The 21,456-nt window shown below is 44.7% G+C and overlaps 1 protein-coding gene across 1 annotated transcript in view; it reads right to left on the reverse strand.

Annotated features, from left to right (window-relative positions):
* MTUS2 (microtubule associated scaffold protein 2) overlaps positions 1 to 21,456 on the reverse strand; it is a 957,846-nt gene that overhangs the window by 517,722 nt on the left and 418,668 nt on the right. The window contains exon 4 of the mRNA XM_069759018.1: positions 3,876 to 4,082. Within this exon, the coding sequence (XP_069615119.1) occupies positions 3,876 to 4,082 (207 nt within the window). The remainder of the gene's footprint in view (positions 1 to 3,875; positions 4,083 to 21,456) is intronic.

Raw genomic sequence — 21,456 nt, forward strand, 5'->3', positions numbered from 1 at the left:
CTGACCATAAGAGCTTACACTCTACAGGAGAGAGAGGACCCCACTGACCACAAGAGCTTATACTCTACAGGAGAGAGAGGACACCACTGACCATAAGAGCTTACACTCTACAAGAGAGAGAGAGGACCCCACTGACCACAAGATCTTATACTCTACAGGAGAGAGAGGACCCCACTGACCATAAGAGCTTACACTCTACAAGAGAGAGAGAAGACCCCACTGACCATAAGAGCTTACACTCTACAAGAGAGAGAGGACACCACTGACCATAAGAGCTTACACTCTACAGGAGAGAGAGGACCCCACTGACCATAAGAGCTTACACTCTACAGGGGAGAGAGAAGACCCCACTGACCATAAGAGCTTACACTCTACAGGAGAGAGAGAGGACCCCACTGACCATAAGAGCTTACACTCTACAGGAGAGAGAGGACCCCACTGACCACAAGAGCTTATACTCTACAGGAGAGAGAGGACCCCACTGACCATAAGAGCTTACACTCTACAAGAGAGAGAAGACCCCACTGACCATAAGAGCTTACACTCTACAGGAGAGAGAGAGGACCCCACTGACCATAAGAGCTTACACTCTACAGGAGAGAGAGGACCCCACTGACCACAAGAGCTTATACTCTACAGGGGAGAGAGAAGACCCCACTGACCATAAGAGCTTACACTCTACAGGAGAGAGAAGACCCCACTGACCACAAGAGCTTATACTCTACAGGAGAGAGAGGACCCCACTGACCATAAGAGCTTACACTCTACAGGAGAGAGAGAGGACTCCACTGACCATAAGAGCTTACACTCTATAAGAGAGAGAAGACCCCACTGACCATAAGAGCTTACACTCTATAGGAGAGAGAGAGGACCCCACTGACAATAAGAGCTTACACTCTCCAAGAGAGAGAAGACCCCACTGACCATAAGAGCTTACACTCTACAGGAGAGAGAGAGGACCCCACTGACCACAAGAGCTTCTACTCTACAGGAGAGAGAGGACCCCACTGACCATAAGAGCTTACACTCTACAAGAGAGAGAAGACCCCACTGACCATAAGAGCTTACACTCTATAGGAGAGAGAGAGGACCCCACTGACAATAAGAGCTTACACTCTACAAGAGAGAGAAGACCCCACTGACCATAAGAGCTTACACTGTACATGGGAGAGAGAAGACTCCACTGACCATAAGAGCTTATACTCTACAGGAGAGAGAGGACCCCACTGACCATAAGAGCTTACACTCTACAGGAGAGAGAGGACCCCACTGACCATAAGAGCTTACACTCTACAGGAGAGAGAGAGGACCCCACTGACCATAAGAGCTTACACTCTACAGGAGAGAGAGGACCCCACTGACCACAAGAGCTTATACTCTACAGGAGAGAGAGGACCCCACTGACCATAAGAGCTTACACTCTACAAGAGAGAGAGGACACCACTGACCATAAGAGCTTATACTCTACAGGAGAGAGAGGACCCCACTGACCATAAGAGCTTACACTCTACAGGAGAGAGAGGACACCACTGACCATAAGAGCTTACACTCTACAGGAGAGAGAGGACCCCACTGACCATAAGAGCTTACACTCTACAGGGGAGAGAGAAGACCCCACTGACCATAAGAGCTTAAACTCTACAGGAGAGAGAGGACCCCACTGACCATAAGAGCTTACACTCTACAGGAGAGAGAGAGGACCCCACTGACCATAAGAGCTTACACTCTACAGGAGAGAGAGAGGACCCCACTGACCATAAGAGCTTACACTCTACAGGAGAGAGAGGACCCCACTGACCATAAGAGCTTACACTGTACAGGAGAGAGAGGACCCCACTGACCACAAGAGCTTATACTCTACAGGAGAGAGAGGACCCCACTGACCATAAGAGCTTACACTCTACAAGAGAGACAAGACCCCACTGACCATAAGAGCTTACACTCTATAGGAGAGAGAGAGGACCCCACTGACAATAAGAGCTTACACTCTACAAGAGAGAGAGGACACCACTGACCATAAGAGCTTACACTCTACAGGAGAGAGAGGACCCCACTGACCATAAGAGCTTACACTCTACAGGGGAGAGAGAAGACCCCACTGACCATAAGAGCTTAAACTCTACAGGAGAGAGAGGACCCCACTGACCATAAGAGCTTATACTCTACAGGAGAGAGAGGATCCCACTGACCATAAGAGCTTACACTCTACAGGAGAGAGAGGACCCCACTGACCACAAGACCTTATACTCTACAGGAGAGAGAGGACCCCACTGACCATAAGAGCTTACACTCTACAAGAGAGAGAAGACCCCACTGACCATAAGAGCTTACACTCTATAGGAGAGAGAGGACCCCACTGACAATAAGAGCTTACACTCTACAAGAGAGAGAAGACCCCACTGACCATAAGAGCTTACACTCTATAGGAGAGAGAGGACCCCACTGACAATAAGAGCTTACACTCTACAAGAGAGAGAGGACACCACTGACCATAAGAGCTTACACTCTACAGGAGAGAGAGGACCCCTCTGACCATAAGAGCTTACACTCTACAAGAGAGAGAGGACACCACTGACCATAAGAGCTTACACTCTACAGGAGAGAGAGAGGACCCCACTGACAATAAGAGCTTACACTCTACAGGAGAGAGAGGACCCCACTGACCATAAGAGCTTACACTCTACAGGAGAGAGAGGACCCCACTGACCATAAGAGCTTACACTCTACAAGAGAGAGAGGACACCACTGACCATAAGAGCTTACACTCTACAGGAGAGAGAGAGGACCCCACTGACAATAAGAGCTTACACTCTACAGGAGAGAGAGGACCCCACTGACCATCAGAGCTTACACTCTACAAGAGAAAGAAGACCCCACTGACCATAAGAGCTTATACTCTACAGGAGAGAGAGGACCCTACTGACCATATGAGCTTACACTCTACAGGAGAGAGAGGACCCCACTGACCATAAGAGCTTACACTCTACAGGAGAGAGAGGACCCCACTGACCATAAGAGCTTACACTCTACAGGAGAGAGAGGACCCCACTGACCATAAGAGCTTACACTCTACAGGAGAGAGAAGACCTCACTGACCATAAGAGCTTACACTCTACAGGAGAGAGAGGACCCCACTGACCATAAGAGCTTACACTCTACAGGAGAGAGAGGACTCCACTGACCATAAGAGCTTACACTCTACAGGAGAGAGAGGACCCCACTGACCATAAGAGCTTACACTCTACAGGAGAGAGAGAAAGACAGAGAGAGGACACTGCTGACTATAACAGCTTACATTTTACAGGAGAGACTCACCCAGTGACTCTGGAGATGGAAAACAACTCTGCCGTTGACAGAGTAGAACTGGGGACCGCTGGTCTGTGATGGCCTTGGTACCGATCTACTCTGTATAAGTATGACATGTCATAGCTGTAGGGCATTATGAGGAGGCCTGTAAGGCCGTGCAAAATGATGTTAGCCTGTTCTCTGATGCTTCAGCAGAACCGCAAATGAAATCTCAAAATGTTCGAATTCGGGTGAAACTACAAATTTAAGCAAATTCAACTTGAACGTGATCCTCCACAAATCGATCCACTCATCTCTAATTATCAAGATATCTTTCCCAATCGGTGGCTCATTGGCTCATTAGAGCTCACTGCTGTTCGGTACTTTGTTCTGAATCATCAGCTCACAGAATAATTTGTGATCCTGGCTGAAATCCGTGTATAGACCTACATTTTTAATATGGTAAAGCCTCCTGCTTTATGCAATATCTTACCAATCAGAAAAATATTTAATGACTATCCTGGCTCCATCCTTATGTTGGTGTGTATAACCTAGAACACCGGCTATCTCACAGAATATTGTGAACTTACTGTTAGTTGTCCTGCTGTGATCGCTCTGGGCGCTGTCATTAGACTGATTGCTTGACAGTGACGACACACTGGAGCTCCGGACAAATCCAAAAGCTGCAAGCTTTGCTGCGGGCAAGCGGGAGTAGCCAGGGGGGCGAAGGCCAGATTGGCAAGGCTTTGGAAGATTTGACTTTGCACCATTTTGTATGGAACCTTTTTTAACATCCTCTGAAAAAAATATAAAATATGAGAAATGAAATGTAGAAAGTTAAAGGGATTTTCCAGGCACAATAAATAAGAAAAATAAACTGCCTAGCTGTCCCTGTAATGGTTCCCCAAACTCCTGTTTTCATTATTTTTAGCTTCTTTTCAGCCATTTACAGCCCTCCTTATCATCTGTTACTGTTCACTTTCTGGACTTTCTGCCTTATACTGTGCCTTTAGACTATATTTCCCAGAAGGCAGTGCGCTATAGATTCTCTGTCGCACACACTCTACTTATAGACCACCATGCTGAGACTCCTATACATGCTAAATATGGATAAATCAATGCACAATCTGCCATTTCATAACTTCAACAAGTATGATAGTCAGAGAAGCTTCTGTAGTCCATAATGTTCCAGGAGCTGAAACTGGCACCGCTCAGGCTCAGTGCACTATAGGGATCAATGAGTCCTAAAATGTATTCATTTATTGTAATATAATTTAAGACGCTAGAACAGCCAGCAGCACCATCCCTTCTTACACCCTTCTTACTATTCTTTTCAGTCGAGCCTGCATTGTTCCTGTGGCTTCTATGCTTTCCCTCCCTGTGCACATCCCCAGTCACTCACAACTTGCTGGCTATGCCCTCTGTGAGGGGCTGGCCTTGTTCTAAAAACTATCAGATCCATGCACGTAGAGTGGAGTCCAGGGCTCTAAAGGTACCTTCACACTGAACCACATTACAATGATAAAGATAGCGATCCGTGACGTTGCAGCGTCCTGGATAGCGATATCGTTGTGTTTGACACGCAGCAGCGATCTGGATCCTGCTGTGACATCGCTGGTCGGAGCTAGAAGGCCAGCACCTTATTTCGTCGCTGGATCACCCGCTGACATCGCTGAATCGGCGTGTGTGACGCCAATGCAGCGATGTCTTCACTGGTAAATATCGGGTTACTAAGCGCAGGGCCGCGCTTAGTAACCCGATGTTTACCCTGGTTACCATTGTAAATGTAAAAAAAAAAAACATACTCATATTCCGGTGCCTGTCACGTCCCCGGCGTCTGCTTCCCTGCATTCCTCCTGCATCCTGTGTCAGCGCCGGCCGGCCGTAAAGCAGAGCACAGCGGTGATGTCACCGCTCTGCTTTAAGGCTGGCGCTTACGCAGGATGCAGGAGGAGTGCAGGGAAGCGGATGCCGGGGGCATGACCGGCACCGGAATGTAAGTATGTAGTGTTTTTTTTTTTACATTTACAATGTTAACCAGGGTGAACATCGGGTTACTAAGCGCGGCCCTGCGCTTAGTAACCCGATGTTTACCCTGGTTACCCGGGGACTTCGGCATCATTGGTCGCTGGAGAGCTGTCTGTGTGACAGCTCCCCAGCGACCACACAAGGACTTTCCAACGATCACGGCCAGGTCGTATCGCTGGTCGTGATCATTGGAAAGTTGCTGAGTGTGACGGTACCTTAAGGGTACCGTCACACTATACAATTTACCAACGATCACGACCAGCGATATGACCTGGCCGTGATCGTTGGTAAGTCATAGTGTGGTCGCTGGAGAGCTGTCACACAGACAGCTCTCCAGCGACCAACGATGCCGAGGTCCCAGGGTAACCACGGTAAACATCGGGTTACTAAGCGCAGGACCGCGCTTAGTAACCCGATGTTTACCCTGGTTACCAGCGTAAAAAAATCCAAACACTACATACTTACATTCCGGTGTCTGTCCCTTGCCGTCTGCTTCCCGCACTCACTGACTGCCGGCCGTAAAGTGAAAGCACAGCACAGCGGTGACGTCACCGCTGTGCTCTGCTTTCACTTTACGGCCGGCAGTCAGTGAGTGTGGGAAGCAGACGGCAATGGACCTGACGGACACCGGAATGTAAGTATGTACTGTTTTTTTTTTTTACATTTACGCTGGTAACCAGGGTAAACATCGGGTTACTAAGCGCGGTCCTGCGCTTAGTAACCCGATGTTTACCCTGGTTACAAGCGAACGCATCGCTAGATCGGTGTCACATACACCGATCCAGCGATGACAGCGGGAGATCCAGCGACGAAAGAAAGTTCCAAACGATCTGCTACGACGTACGATTCTCAGCAGGATCCCTGATCGCTGCTGTGTGTCAGACACAGCGATATCGTATGGATATCGCTGGAACGTCACGAATCGTACCGTCATAGCAATCAAAATGGCACTGTGTGACGGTACCCTAAAGGTACCGTCACACTAAGCGACACTGCAGCGATACCGACAACGATCCGGATCGCTGCAGCGTCGCTGTTTGGTCGCTGGAGAGCTGTCACACAGACAGCTCTCCAGCGACCAACGATCCCGAGGTCCCCGGTAACCAGGGTAAACATCGGGTAACTGAGCGCAGGGCCGCGCTTAGTAACCCAATGTTTACCCTGGTTACCATCCTAAAAAGTAAAAAAACAACCACTACATACTTATCTATCGCTGTCTGTCCTCGGCGCTCTGCTTCTCTGGTCTGGCTGTGAGCGCCGGGCAGCCGGAAAGCAGAGCGGTGACGTCACCGCTCTGCTTTCCGGCCGATGTGCTCACAGCCAGACCAGAGAAGCAGAGCGCCGAGGACAGACAGCGATAAGTAAGTATGTAGTGTTTGTTTTTTTACTTTTTAGGATGGTAACCAGGGTAAACATCGGGTTACTAAGCGCGGCCCTGCGCTTAGTTACCCAATGTTTACCCTGGTTACCAGCGAAGACATCGCTGAATCGGTGTCACACACGCCAATTCAGCGATGTCTACGGGGAGTCCAGCGACCAAATAAAGTTCTGGACTTTCTTCCCAGACCAGCGACAGCACAGCAGGGGCCTGATCGCTGCTGCGTGTCACACTGGACGATATCGCTAGCGAGGACGCTGCAACGTCACGGATCGCTAGCGATATCATCTAGTGTGACGGTACCTTAAGGGATGAAGACTTTTTCCAGCCTGGAGCATTGTTGTTTTATTTGAGATTTGCTTTAGGTCAGTCCAGCCTCAGGAATCAATGTTTCCATTCAATGACAGTAAACAGAGAAAGACGTGCAGGCTGGATCTTATGCATACATAAGGCCAGACCCAAGATTGGTAATCAAGGAAAGCAATCATTCCATTGTTCTCCCAGTCACTAGTCCCATTGTGTGGATGGGAATAGTAGACCTAGCAGAGCCGTCACCACATGGGGTCTTGAGTAATGGTCCAAGGTAATGGATTAGGGTACCGTCACACTATACCATTTCGATCGCTACGACGGTACGATTCGTGACGTTCCAGCGATATCGTTACGATATCGCTGTGTCTGACACGCAGCAGCGATCAGGGATCCTGCTGAGAATCGTACGTCGTAGCAGATCGTATGGAACTTTCTTTCATCGCTGGATCTCCCGCTGTCATCGCTAGATCGGTGTGTGTGACACCGATCTAGCGATCTAGCGATGCGATCCAGCGATGCGTTCGCTTGTAACCAGGGTAAACATCGGTTAACTAAGCGCAGGGCCGCGCTTAGTAACCCGATGTTTACCCTGGTTACAAGCGTAAAACTAAAAAAAAACAAACAGCACATACTTACATTCTGGTGTCCGTCAGGTCCCTTGCCGTCTGCTTCCCGCACTGTAACTGCCGGCCGTAAAGTGAAAGCAGAGCACAGCGGTGACGTGCTTTCACTTTCACTTTACGGCCGGCAGTCACAGTGCGGGAAGCAGACGGCAAGGGACGTGACGGACTCCAGATGTAAGTATGTGCTGTTTTTTTTTTTTTAGTTTTACGCTTGTAACCAGGGTAAACTTCGGGTTACTAAGCGCGGTCCTGCGCTTAGTTACCCGATGTTTACCCTGGTTACCCAGGGACCTCGGCATCGTTGGTCGCTGGAGAGCTGTCTGTGTGACAGCTCCCCAGCGACCACACTACGATTTACCTACGATCACGGCCAGGTCATATCGCTGGTCGTGATCGTAGGTAAATCGTATAGTGTGACGGTACCCTTAGTCCTGAGGAACATACCTCCACCAACTCACAGTTAGCTTTTGGAGGATGGAGTGAACACTTCTGCCCATTCAGGGGGCTGATCCCAGGGAGGGAGGATAATAGGCCACGTGCTTAGTGAGGAGTTGTTAGAGAGACGTCGAGGGTGAGGATCGATGGCAGAGGTTCGGTGCCTATGGATGGATGGCCTATTTAGTTTGCTAAGGTTGAGGGATCTGTTGTCTGGATTGGAGGAACTTTCTTAAGGACTGTTGCTGCTGGATACATGTGCTTCGGTTGTGTTATCTGTTGTCTGGAGTAGCGTGGACTGTAACTACAGACTATACTGGCAAGTGATACAAAATCTGTGATCCAACCAAAAGTGGGGAGACAGTGCGTATCATCTGGTACGGGGGCAGTGGGACTACCGGCTCCAGGGAGGGGACTGGGGCAATGTATTTTGGCCATCTACCCGGAGTGGTTGCAAAACCATGGACTTAAGGAATAAAAAATAGCTGCATCGTTAACTTGCCTAGGTCGTTATTACAACCCACAAGTTCGGATCTTCACCCCCCCTCCATAACATCACCGTTCAGAGAGCACTGTAGTGCACCATGCCAGCTTGCAGCCAATTAGTGATGCCCATACTATTAGATCAAATGGGCTTCCCAGTACTTTATAAGTGCAACCCACAGGGACATATAAGCCAATTCCCCCTCTAACACTAAATGTGCAAAAGATGAAAAAATACATTAGTTATTGGTGATATTTTGGCCAAAATACGCAATCTCGCAACCCTCGGCATTGGTCTTCATTGACTTATAGCGAGCACTCATATAGAGTGCTGGACAGCCCAACTTATATAATCAATAGCCTGTAAACCAGACACTGTGCACTACACATATCTCTTATCCATGTACATTTATAATACTAGACAACCACCCCCTCCTATAGGTGTGTCAGTGGCTGTTTCATCAGTATTTTGCACCTGCGATGCTTCCGCTTTGGCTTGCTGATTCCTGCAGTACATTAGTATTCTGACCATATATTGGCATGTATGGATTTTGTTTTTTTCTGTGACAGTCATATTCTCAATATTTAGTAAAATATTTCATCTATGTATAGTATATGCAATTTACAATGTGCAAAACAACTATCCATCATAAACGTAATGATAACACTTTTTTTGTACAAACTTTTTCTGATGTTTGGTGCTGGTTGTTGGAAAACATAATAATATTGGCCTAAAAAATCAAATATATAAAAAATGAGAATATGTATAGTGGTTGCACTCAGGTCGTAGAGCCTAGAGTATCACAATATGAGAAAACATATAGTAGTAAAGACCCATAATTATTGGGGACACTGTTGGGAGATTTTGCACTGTGACCCACAAACCTCAAGTTATGCCATTCATAAAAAAAAATGAATAAAAAAAACAATTCACAGCAACCATCTCCATGCAGCTCTTATTTCTTATTATTTCATATAGTGTTCTTGAAACTAAAAGCTGTGCTGGGACTGGAGGCTTTGGGCAACAAAAATATTTTTTCTTTTAGGCTATGTTCACACATTGCGTTTTTGCAGCGGTTTTTTAATACTATTTTACACAAATTGTAAGCTGCGTTTCACAGTACCACCAAAGTCTATGAGATTTCAGAAATCTCATGCACACACCTTGGGTTTTTTTTCCTGACTTTTGCTGTCACTTCTCTTAGCGTTTTTTTCAGTTTTTTTACACTGCAAAAATTCGCAAGTATCTGGTTTTCCAGCGGTTTTGGTACCAAAACCTGATGAAGTCTAATCAGATTATTTTTTTATGCAATGAACTTCATCAGCATGCACCAGAGACAAATGTACCATGACAAAAACGTAGTAAAAAACTCAGTAAATACGTAGAAAAAATGTAGCAAACACTCAGCAAAACCTGCTTTTTTGATGTTGCTTCTTTACTGCCAAGAGATCAAGTTTTGCCTATAGAAAAAAATGCATAAAAAACGCAACGCATAAACATAGCCTTAGATAGATTTGTAAAAAAAAAATCTGCCTTAATATTTGCAAATGGATAGCATTTTAAAAAAATAAACTGCAGTGGAAAGACTTTGAAAAAAATAAAAAAAACTTTGTTAATCCCTACAATACCTAAAAAGAGTATTCACGGGCTAGAACGTGAATCCTTAATACTGTCACACCGGCTTCTTAGTTAACATGCTACCATGTCATATTATTCATTTTGTACATTAATTGAAATGACAAAAACAAAAAAATATGACCAGAACTATTTATATCCTTCATGTCAAAGTAATAAAATTTTCATTCTTCTTTGCAAAACTGTCAATACCTTGCAAATTTGCACAAACTCGGCTACAAACTTTCAAAGGGGATGTGGGTCTAGATTCTCACTTGGCCACTCCATAATATTTATCTTTTTGTTTTCCCATCAGAAAAAATGATGGCACAAACCTCTGGGACCCCTACTGAAAATGAATAATCTGGACTACTGATTCTGCATTGTGGCCCCTTCACCATTTCTTGCACACCGCTCATTTGAGCAGAGCTGTTGTGCAGCTTGTGGGTGACAAAGTTTTTATTCTCTTAATTTATTGCAGTCGTCACATCATATAGCACTGTGAACGTACAATTGCTCATTTGGCTTTCTACACAACTAATTCTTCTCTTGTCTCTGGCTTATGTAGAAACAGGAAGTCTCTTGTCCTTGCATTTATCAATCCCCCATCTTCAATTACTGATCAACTCCCCTCCAACCCCTCCAGGGACTTTTGCAGTGATTATGACTCATGCGTGGAAAAGTGACCTCCTGTTTCTACAAAGAGCTTAGAAGGATTCACCTCTTCAGTTTTTAATCGCATGATGTCATAGACATAATGGAAAAGAGAAGAATTAGCTGGGTACAAAAGGCATCCAGAGCTCAACCAGGAAGCACTCACCATACACCAACGCAGGGGAATTGAATGAACAGAACTGAACTGAATTAGATGCAAGCCCTAAATAACCAGCTCAAATCTAAAGATAACAATCAGGTGGTGCATTCCTTCCAGTTATGTCCAGGGAGCCACTCCCTGCTCATCTGAGCAGCACACATTCCAGCTAATGGATAACACCAGTCAAGGCAGCATCTTGTGTTGCCTGGCAACCAGGAGACAGCGTCCCATGTCTCTGTGAAACCAGTGGTAAGCATGGCATCTTGTGTTCCCACATCACTCACCATTTCCACACTGTGTATAATTCGCTTATACTCGGGTCGGCTTATACTCGAGTATATACGGTAATTACTGTTTTCTAATCCAAATACTTAGATACATGCTGTTTGATAATTAGTTCAAAGATCTTTACCGGTATAGAAGTAGGGCACACTGGCCTGTAATTTCCTGGCTTCATCTTCTTTCATGTCTTGAAGATAGGGACATTTGTCTTTCTCCAATCTTCTGGGACTTCTACTGTTCTCCAGAATTTTTCAAAGATTCTGGCTAGTGGTTCTGCAATTTCATCTGCTAACTCTTTCAGTACCCTATTTCCCAGAGGAGCATTGTGGCTTTAAGTCTCCTCACCTCGACATGCTTATCATGTCACTCTCCGCAAGGAGAAACGATACTTCTTGGATTCCAGTCAGATGCCTCTCAATCAGCCAAACCAGATCTCCACTTTGCACTGACGAGGGGCAGTACCCCGAAACACAGTGTCTGCAAATTGAGATTCTGGTTTGGCTATTATCCTAAGTCATGTGACAAGGCTCGTTAAAGAGTCGACATTGACTGTTAGGATTGCTACTTCCAATAGGTGGCACTAGAGTTCTAGTCCTCTTCCTCTCTGAAGAGACAATTTGCATATTTCCCAGAGGAGCATTGCAGCTTTAAGTCTCCTCACTTCGACATGCTTATCATGTTACTCTCCGCAAGGAGAAACGATACTTCTTAGTACCCTAGGATGTAATTCATCTGGACCAGGAGCTTTAAATTCATGTAAATTAGCTACGTGTTCCCTCATTATCTCTCTGCTTATATATAATGTGGATTCTTTTATTTCTTCAATGACACCATGAAGATCAGTTGATGTTACAATTGCTTTCTAAGACAACACAGATGCAAAATAGGAATTTGAAAGTTCGACCTTCTCAACATCATTTTTGATCACTTCAGCCTTTTCGTCCTGCATTTTGCTTTTGACATACCCTCAAAATTCATTTTTATTGCTTTTGATCTCCCTTGCAAGCCTAACTTCATTAATGGCTTTATCTCTTCTAATGCTTGCCCTGCATTCCCTGCAAACAGCATTATATTTTTTTTTAGATATGCCCGCCCCTCTTTCTATTTAATATACATTTCTTTTTTCCTTTTTAATAAGGGTTTAAGCTCTGTGTTCATCCATCCAGGTCTCTTTAAATGCTTCCAATTCTTCCTTCTTTACGGGATTGTTACTGATGCGTTGAGATTTTCAATTCGCAAAATCCCCCATCCTTCTAGGATATTTCTGTCCTTTAGAACATCCAGCCATTGGACCTTTCTTACCCTCTTTCTGAGTCCATAGGATAGCCTGACTGTCCTTAGGACCTCTGCCTCCAACTACTGGCATAGTAGTCACTATGATAGCTAAAAAAGTCATTGCTTTTATCCACTCAGGCAAGTAGCTGTTTACATCCAGCACTTAGTTTATCAAGGGTCATTCTGCACATTCTGCCCTGAGTGTGCTTATATAGAAATACTCAAGTGTTCATCCACATTTCCATAGTTTTGATTTTGCATTTCAGCATAGTAAATTTACAAAAGTTGCACAGAAACTCTGGATGCCATTACGCCTACGGCTGTTATTCCTGTTTATAGTTTTCAGGCTTAACACTCCACTTTACAAATCTTATCTGTAGGCTAATGTAGCTTTTCCTGCTAGCTTCTTACATAAAGTCTGTGATTCTCACTAGACTCTTATATTTCCAATACACTGAATTATACATTTAAGACATCAGAAACTTTAGTCTTTATCGTGAACATTTTGAGCGATCTTCAGTTCGATCCAGCAGAAAGTCAAATTTTGCCGTCAGGCAAGAGGCTTATCTGCTCAGCATGCTCGGTCATGTTTAGAGGGGATCTGCTCTGTATTATAATTGAGTATAAAAATCGCAATAGTGTTTGACAGTCTATGATGGCTTCATTTACTGACAGCAAATAGAGATTTTGAAATGGTCAGAAATTAAAGCACAACATAGTTTACAAAGCTGCATTAACTATTTACATCAAATGATTACTGAAATCATATAAAACCTAAAAAAAAGTATCTATTAGTGCTGTTTTTACATACATATATAGTTACATAGGTTGAAAAAAGATACTGAATGAAGTTCAACCTTTTTCAATGAATTATACATTCTATATTCCTAGATTATTTATAACCCACAAAGCTATTTCTTGTTATAAAAGCATCAAGACCTTTTTTAAATGCTGTTTTAATGTCTACCATTAATACCTCTTTCTGTAGGGCATTCTCCAGTGTTTACTCTAACTGTAAAGAATCCTTCCCTATATTAACCCCTTTACCCCAAGGGTGATTTGCACGTTAAAGGGAACCTGTCACCCCCAAAATCGAAGGTGAGCTAAGCATCACCAGCATCAGGGGCTTATCTACAGCATTCTGTAATGCTGTAGATAAGCCCCCGATGTATCCTGAAAGATAAGAAAAAGAGGTTAGATTATACTCACCCAGGAGCGGTCGCAGTCCGGTTCTGGTCCAATGGGCGTCGCGGTCCGGTCCGGGGCTTCCGGTCTTCTTACGAAGACGTCCTCTTCTTGTATTCATGCTGTGGCTCCGGTGCAGGCATACTTTGTCTGCGGGCAGAGCAAAGTACTGCAGTGCGCAGGCGCTGGGCCTCTCTGACCTTTCCCGGCACCTGCGCACTACAGTACTTTGCTCTGCCCTCAACATGGCAGACAAAGTAAGCCTGCTCCGGAGCCGCAGCGTGAATACAAGAAGAGGACGTCATCGTAAGAAGATGGGAGGCTCCGGACTGGACCGCGACACCCATAGAACCAGAACTGGACCGGGACCGCCCCTGGGTGAGTATAATCTAACCTCTTTTTCTCATCTTTCAAGATACATTGGGGGCTTATCTACAGCATTACAGAATGCTGTAGATAAGCCCCTGATGCCGGTGGGCTTAGCTCACCTTCGATTTTGGGGGTGACAGGTTCCCTTTAATGACCGTGCCAATTTTTACAATTCTGACCACTGTCCCTTTACGAGGTTATAACTCTGGAACGCTTCAACAGATCCCAGTGATTTTGACACTGTTTTCTTGTGACATATTGTACTTCATGATAGTGGTAACATTTCTTTGATATTACCTGCGTTTATTTGTGAAAAAATGGAAATTTGGCAAAAAATTTGAAAATTTCACAGTTATGTCACATAAAATACTTAATAAGTAACATTTCACACATGTCTACCTCACATAAGCACACTTTTGGAAAAAATTTTTTTTATTGTTAGGGAGTTATAAGGGTTAAAAATTGACCAGCAATTTCTCATTTTTACAACACCATTTTTTTTAGGAACAACATCAAATTTGAAGTCACTTTGAGGGGTCTATATGATAGAAAATACCCAAGTATGACACCATTCTAAAAATTGCACCCCTCAAGGTGCTCAAAACCACATTCAAGAAGTTTATTAACCCTTCAGGTGTTTCACAGGAATTTTTGGAATGTTTAAAAAAAAATGAACATTTCACTTTTTTTCACAAAAAATTTACTTCTGCTCCAATTTGTTTTATTTTACCAAGGGTTTCAGGAGAAATTCGACCCCAAAAGTTGTTGTACTATTTGTCCTGAGTACGCTGATACCCTATATGTGGGGGTAAACCACTATTTGGGCGCATGGCAAAGCTCGGAAGGGAAGGATCGCCGTTTGACTTTTCAATGCAAAATTGACTGGAATTGAGATGGGACGCCATGTCACGTTTGGAGAGTCTCTGATGTGCCTAAACATTGAAACCCCCCACAAGTGACACCATTTTGTAAAGTAGACCCACTAAGGAACTTATATAGATGTGTAGTGAGCACTTCAAACCCCCAAGTGTTTCACTACAGTTTATAACGCAGAGCCGTGAAAATAAAAATTATTTTTTTCCACAAAAATTATTTTTTAGCCCCAAGTTTTGTATTTTTCCAAGGGTAACAGGAGAAATTGGACCTCAAAATTGTTGTCCGATTTGTCCTGAGTACGCTGATACCCCATATGTGGGAGAAAACTACTGTTTGGGCGCATGGCAGAGATCGGAAGGGAAGGAGCACTGGTTGGAATGCAGACTTAGATGGAATGGTCTGCAGGCGTCACATTGTGTTTGCAGAGCCCCTGATGTACCTAAACAGTAGAAACCCCCCACAAATGATCCCACATTGGAAACTAGACCCCCAATGAACTTATCTAGATGTGTTGTGAGAACTTTGAACCCCCAAGTGTTTCACTACAGTTTATATCGTAGAGCCGTGAAAATAAAAAATCATTTATTTGCCACAAAAATGATTTTTTAGCCCCCAAAATTTTTATTTTCCCATGGGTAACCATAGAAATTGGACCCCAAAAGTTGTTATCCAATTTGTCCTGTGTACGCTGATACCCCATATTTTGGGGTAAACCCCTGTTTTGGCGCACTGGAGAGCTCGGAAAGGGAGGAGCACTGTTTTACTTTTTCACCGCAGAATTGGCTGGAATTGAGATCGGACACCATGTCGCGTTTGGAGAGCCCCTGATGTGCCTAAACAGTGGAAACCCCCCAATTCTAACTGAAACCCTAACCCAAACACACTCCTAACCCTAATCCCAACCCTAACCATAACCCTAACTTGAACATGCCCCTAACCCTAATCCCAACCACATCCCTTACCCCAACATACCCCTAACCTTAATCCCAACCCTAACCTCACCCCTAATTCCAACACACCCCTAACTCTAATCCCAACCATAACCCTAACCACACCCCCAACTCTGGCACACCCTTAACCCTAATCCCAACCCAAGTCCCAACCGTAAATGTAATCCAAACCCTAACACTAACTTTAGCCCCAACCCTAACTTTAGCCCCACCCCTAACCCTAACTGTAGCCCCAACCCTAACTGTAGCCCTCACCCTAACTTTAGCCCCAACCCTAACTTTAGCCCCAACCTAACCCTTACTTTAGCCCCAACCCTAACCCTAATTTTAGCCCCAAGCCTAACCCTTACTTTAGCCCTAACCCTAAGTGTAGCCCCAAACCTAACCCTAACTGTTGCCCCAACCCTAACCCTAACTGTAGACCCAACCCTAACTCTAACTGTAGCCCTAATCCGAGCTTTAGCCCCAACCCTAACCCTAACTTTAACAACCCTAACCCTATCTCTAATGGGAAAATGGAAATAAATACATTTTTAAAATTTTATTACCGTATATACTCGAGTATAAGCCGAGATTTTCAGCCCAAATTTTTGGGCTGGAAGTACCCCTCTCGGCTTATACTCGAGTCACGGTCGGCGGTGGGGTCGGCGGGTGAGGGGGAGAGAGCGTGTCGCATACTCACCTAGTCCCAGCGCTCCTGGCGCTCCCCCTGCCTGTCCCACGGTCTTCGGTGCCACAGATCTTCTCCTGTTCAGCGATCACATGGTACCGCTCATTAAAGTTATGAATATGGACTCCACTCCCATAGGGGTGGAGCCGCATATTCATTTCTCTAATGAGCAGTAACGTTGACCGCTGACAGAGGAAGAGGCTGCGGCACCCGGAGACCAGCTGTCCGGGTGAAGGAGCCAGGGACGTCGGGATCAGGTAAGTATGTCATAGTTACCTGTCCACGTTCCACACGCCGGGCGCCGCTCCGTCTTCACATCCTCTTGCTCTGACTGTTCAGGTCAGAGGGCTCGATGACGTACTAGTGTGCGCGCCGCCCTCTGCCTGAACAGTCAGTGCGGAGAGATGCCGAGACGGGACGCTGAGGAGCTGCAAGCAAGAGAGGTGAGTATGTATTTTTTTTTTTATTGCAGCAGCAGCATTCTATATTGCACAGATTTATATGGAGCGTCTATGAGGCCATACTGAACGGTGCAGAGCATTCTATATGGGGCACAGCTTTATGTGGAGCATCTATGGGGCCATACTGAACGGTGCAGAGCATTATATATGGCACAGCTTTATATGGAGCATCTATGGGGCCATACTGAACGGTGCAGAGCATTATATATGGCACAGCTTTATGTGGAGCATCTATGGGGCCATAATGAACGGTGCAGAGCATTATATGTGGCACAGCTTTATATGAAGCATCTATGGGGCCATAATGAACGGTGCAGAGCATTATATGGGGCACAGCTTTATATGGAGCATCTATGGGGCCATACTGAACGGTATGGAGCATCTATTTTTATTTTTGACATTTACCGGTAGCTGCTGCATTTTCCACCCTAGGCTTATACTCGAGTTAATAAGTTTTCCCAGTTTTTTGTGGCAAAATTAGGGGGGTCGGCTTATACTCGGGTCAGCTTATACTCGAGTATATACGGTATATTTCCCTAACTAAGGAGGTGATGAAGGGGGGTTTGATTTACTTTTATAGTGGGTTTTTTACCGGATTTGTATGACTGGCAGCTGTCACACACTAAAAGACACTTTTTATTGCAAAAAATAGTTTTTGCGTCTCCACATTTTGAGAGCTATAATTTTTCCATATTTTGGTCCACAGAGTCATCTGAGGTCTTTTTTTTTGCGGGACGAGTTAACGTTTTTATTGGTACCATTTTTGGGAACATGACATTTTTTATCGCTTTTTATTCCGATTTTTGTGAAGCAGAATTAACAAAAACCGGCAATTTGTGAATTTCCTTTGGGGGAGGCGTTTATACCGTTCCACGTTTGGTAAAATTGATAAAGCAGTTTTATTCTTCGGCTCAGTACGATTACAGCGATACCTCATTTATATAATTTTTTTATGTTTTGGAGCTTTCATACAATAAAAACTCTTATATAAAAAAATAATTATTTTTGCATAGCTTTATTCTGAGGACTATAACTTTTTTTATTTTTTGGTGATGATGCTGTATGGCAGCTCATTTTTTGTGGGACAAGATGACGTTTTCAGCGGTATCATGGTTATTTATATCCGTCTTTTTGATCGTGTATTATTCCACTTTTTGTTCAGTGGTATGATAATAAAGCGTTGTTTTTTGCCTTTTTTTATGTGATCACCGAAGGGGTTAACTAGTGGGACAGTTTTATAGGTCGGGTCATTATGGACGTGGCGATACTGAATATGTGTACATTTGTTGTTTTTTTTTTATTTAGACAAAGAAATGTATTTATTGGAACAATATATATATATATTTTTTTTTCTTTAATTAGGATTTTTTTTTCTGTACATGTGTAAATTTTTTTTTTTACTTCTTTACATTGCTCCAGGGGGGACATTATTCTATAGTGTCAGACCGCTGATCCGACACTTTGCAGTGCACTGTGTCAGATCAGTGATCTGACATGCACTGCAGGGAGGCTTGCCGGCACCTGCTCTGAGCAGGTGCTTGCAAGCCACCTCCCTGCAGGACCCAGAAGGCCCCTCGTGGCCATTTTGGATCCAGGGCCTGCAGGGAGGAGGAGGTAGGAGACCCTCAGAGCAACACAATCATATTGCGTTGCTCCGAGGGTCTCAGGGAAGCACGCAGCGATGCTTCCCTATGCCGCCGGAACGCTGCGCTCATGTTTGATCGCAGTGTTCCAGGGGTTAATGTGCCAGGAGCGGTCCGTGACCACTCCTGGCTCATAGTGCTGGATGTCAGCTGCGATAGTCAGCCGACACCTGGCCCCGATCGGCCGCGCTTCCCCCGGGAGTGCGGCTGATCGGTGATGACGTACTATCCCATCAGTGGTCATGCGTGCCCATACCACCTCGACGGGATAGTACGTCATATGTCAGAAAGGGGTTAAAGAGAATCTGTCAGTTGGTTAATTTCTATTAAGCTGTCTATATGGACATGCAGGGCATAGAAAGTTGCATAAAACAATACTTTGATATCTGTGATCTGATGTCTCATTCCTGATAAATCCACATTTTTGTTATATGTAAATTAGTTATTAAGATTTATGGGCCGGACAAAGATCTCCCTGAGAGTCTGACTCCACAGATTATTTTAATTGTTTTTAACTAAAATATGTAATTAGTAAGCACCAGTACACACCTGATCTCTGTTTGGAAGTGACGGTCAGTCATTTGATTCTTGTATACTAAGGGCTTGTTTCCATTTGCGAGAAACACGTCCGTGTCTCGCATGTGAAAACCAAGCTCTGGCGCCGGCACTTGGTAGCGGAGCGTGCAGCTCCATGTGTTGCTATGCAGCCGCACTCTCCGCTCTGGAGTGCCGGCGCCAGAGCTTGGTTTTCACATGTGAGACACGGACGTGTTTCTCGCAAATGGAAACAAGCCCTTAGGCTCTCTTACTGAGCACTCCACTCCTCAGCCTCAGGCGTTTTTAATTACAGCAGGATCCTACCCTCCCACATCAGTCTAGGAGAGGATTCACATTAGGCAAGTTCCCAGCAATGAGAATCGCCATATCGTGGCTGCCGGGTACACATGAATTGGCCAATTTATGCACTAAGTATTTTCAAATTTTCATATTTTCTAGTGCAGTAATGCAATTGAAATTTCACATACTTCATGTTTGCATGCTATAGCACTACAGTGTGCTACCTTATATATTGGTTACATTCCGACCAGACATATCTGTGCTCAAATCACTTGTATTGAGTGAAGTCACATACGTCTGGTTGGCACGTGACCGCATGTATGCATATTACGGCACCAGAGAATCCTGACAGCGCACACAGTGTGCGCTATGAGGATTCAGAAGTCAGCATTCGCATAGAGTGACGGCAAACTAGTACCCCAAGACCAGACAACCCCTTTAAGAGTTTGTAGTCCAGTAGTGGATAACCCCTTTAAACAAGATGAAATAAAAGTTTTGTGTTTCACATTTGAGACTCTTCATCCATAATCCATGATAACATCTGTAGTTTATAACAGAATTGCCAGTCTTTCGGGCCTCTTTAGGATAGGAAAACAAATCTATTTGTTTTACTAGAACATTCTACATGGCGTCATTTCTTTAATGTCGTCTTTCATTTGCTGCTCTCATCCCATGCTTGACTGCTGAAGATCAATTCATTTAATGATTAAAAACAAGTTTTGCTGAATGAACGTTTCTTTCTGTCTTTGTGCTGCTGTGCGGAGACTTCATGAGTCAGCTGTGCACATTACATTTCAAGAAGTTACTTTACCTTGTTCAAAATCATTTCTATGTTTTTAGGAATTGAATGCATTTTACATTCTTCATTGAATCCCAAGGTGGGAGTTATGTAATTATGTTACCACCACAATAACACAGTATCAATGTCTTTTCACCGGATTTGAAATTTAGCAGCAAATATCATTGTTATTATTAACATGTCCTGCTGGAACATAAATGTAGGTACTTTCACCTCTCGCTTGCATCAATCAATAGTACAAGTGAATATAAGAAACTTCTTTCTCCACTTATGAGCCATTTCTTCTGCCTTCTTCCTGCCTCATGAACTCATTATCCACCCTGGCAAAGCAACTCAGCTCCATCTTGGTGAAAGAAAGACAGACTCCCAGCACAGTGAAGTGCCAGGTTACACCACAGCTCATTGTGAAACCTAGCAGACAACAGGCGGAAAAACAAATGCGGAACCATGCTGAATCCGTCGCCCCACCATGGATGGGCAGAAACGCAGGATAGCGACCCCGCAATCCGTCTGGTGAAAGAACTGCTGACACAAGCAGACTCGCACCCTGGTCCAGATGATCCAAAAGAGACACAGCGACTCTGGAAGGAAAACGGCAAACTATTCATCTACGATGGTAAGCTGTGCAGAGGAAACATTGATCCACGCACACATGAGCTAGTCTGGCAGATAGTGGTCCCAAGACAAGATGCGCCCATGGTTCTAGAAGCGTACCACGACGGAGCAGGACACTTTGGATGGAAGAAATTGGAAATCCTGTTACGTGGAAGATTCTACTGGTCTGGCATGAGGAAAACCATCGAAAAGTGGTGCCGTGAGTGTGGCCCATGTAGCCTGCGCAGAAAGGACCGTGACAGCCAAAGGGCTCCCCTAAAGCCTATAGTCACCAAAAAGCCACTTGAATTGGTGGCCTTAGACCATGTGAAGCTAACCCCAAGCTGGTCAGGCTATGTTTATGCTTTGACTATTGTGGATCACTACTCCAGATTCCTGGTGGTTGTACCTGTCAAGGATCTGACAGCAAGAACAGCAGCCAGAGCTTTCCAACAGCACTTCTGTAGACCGAATGGGTACCCTGAAAAAGTGCTTAATGATCAAGGACCAGCCTTTGAAGCGGAGGTATTTCAAGAATTCTG

The sequence above is a fragment of the Ranitomeya imitator genome, chromosome 3 (genome assembly GCF_032444005.1).
Source record: "Ranitomeya imitator isolate aRanImi1 chromosome 3, aRanImi1.pri, whole genome shotgun sequence".
Taxonomy (NCBI): domain Eukaryota; kingdom Metazoa; phylum Chordata; class Amphibia; order Anura; family Dendrobatidae; genus Ranitomeya; species Ranitomeya imitator.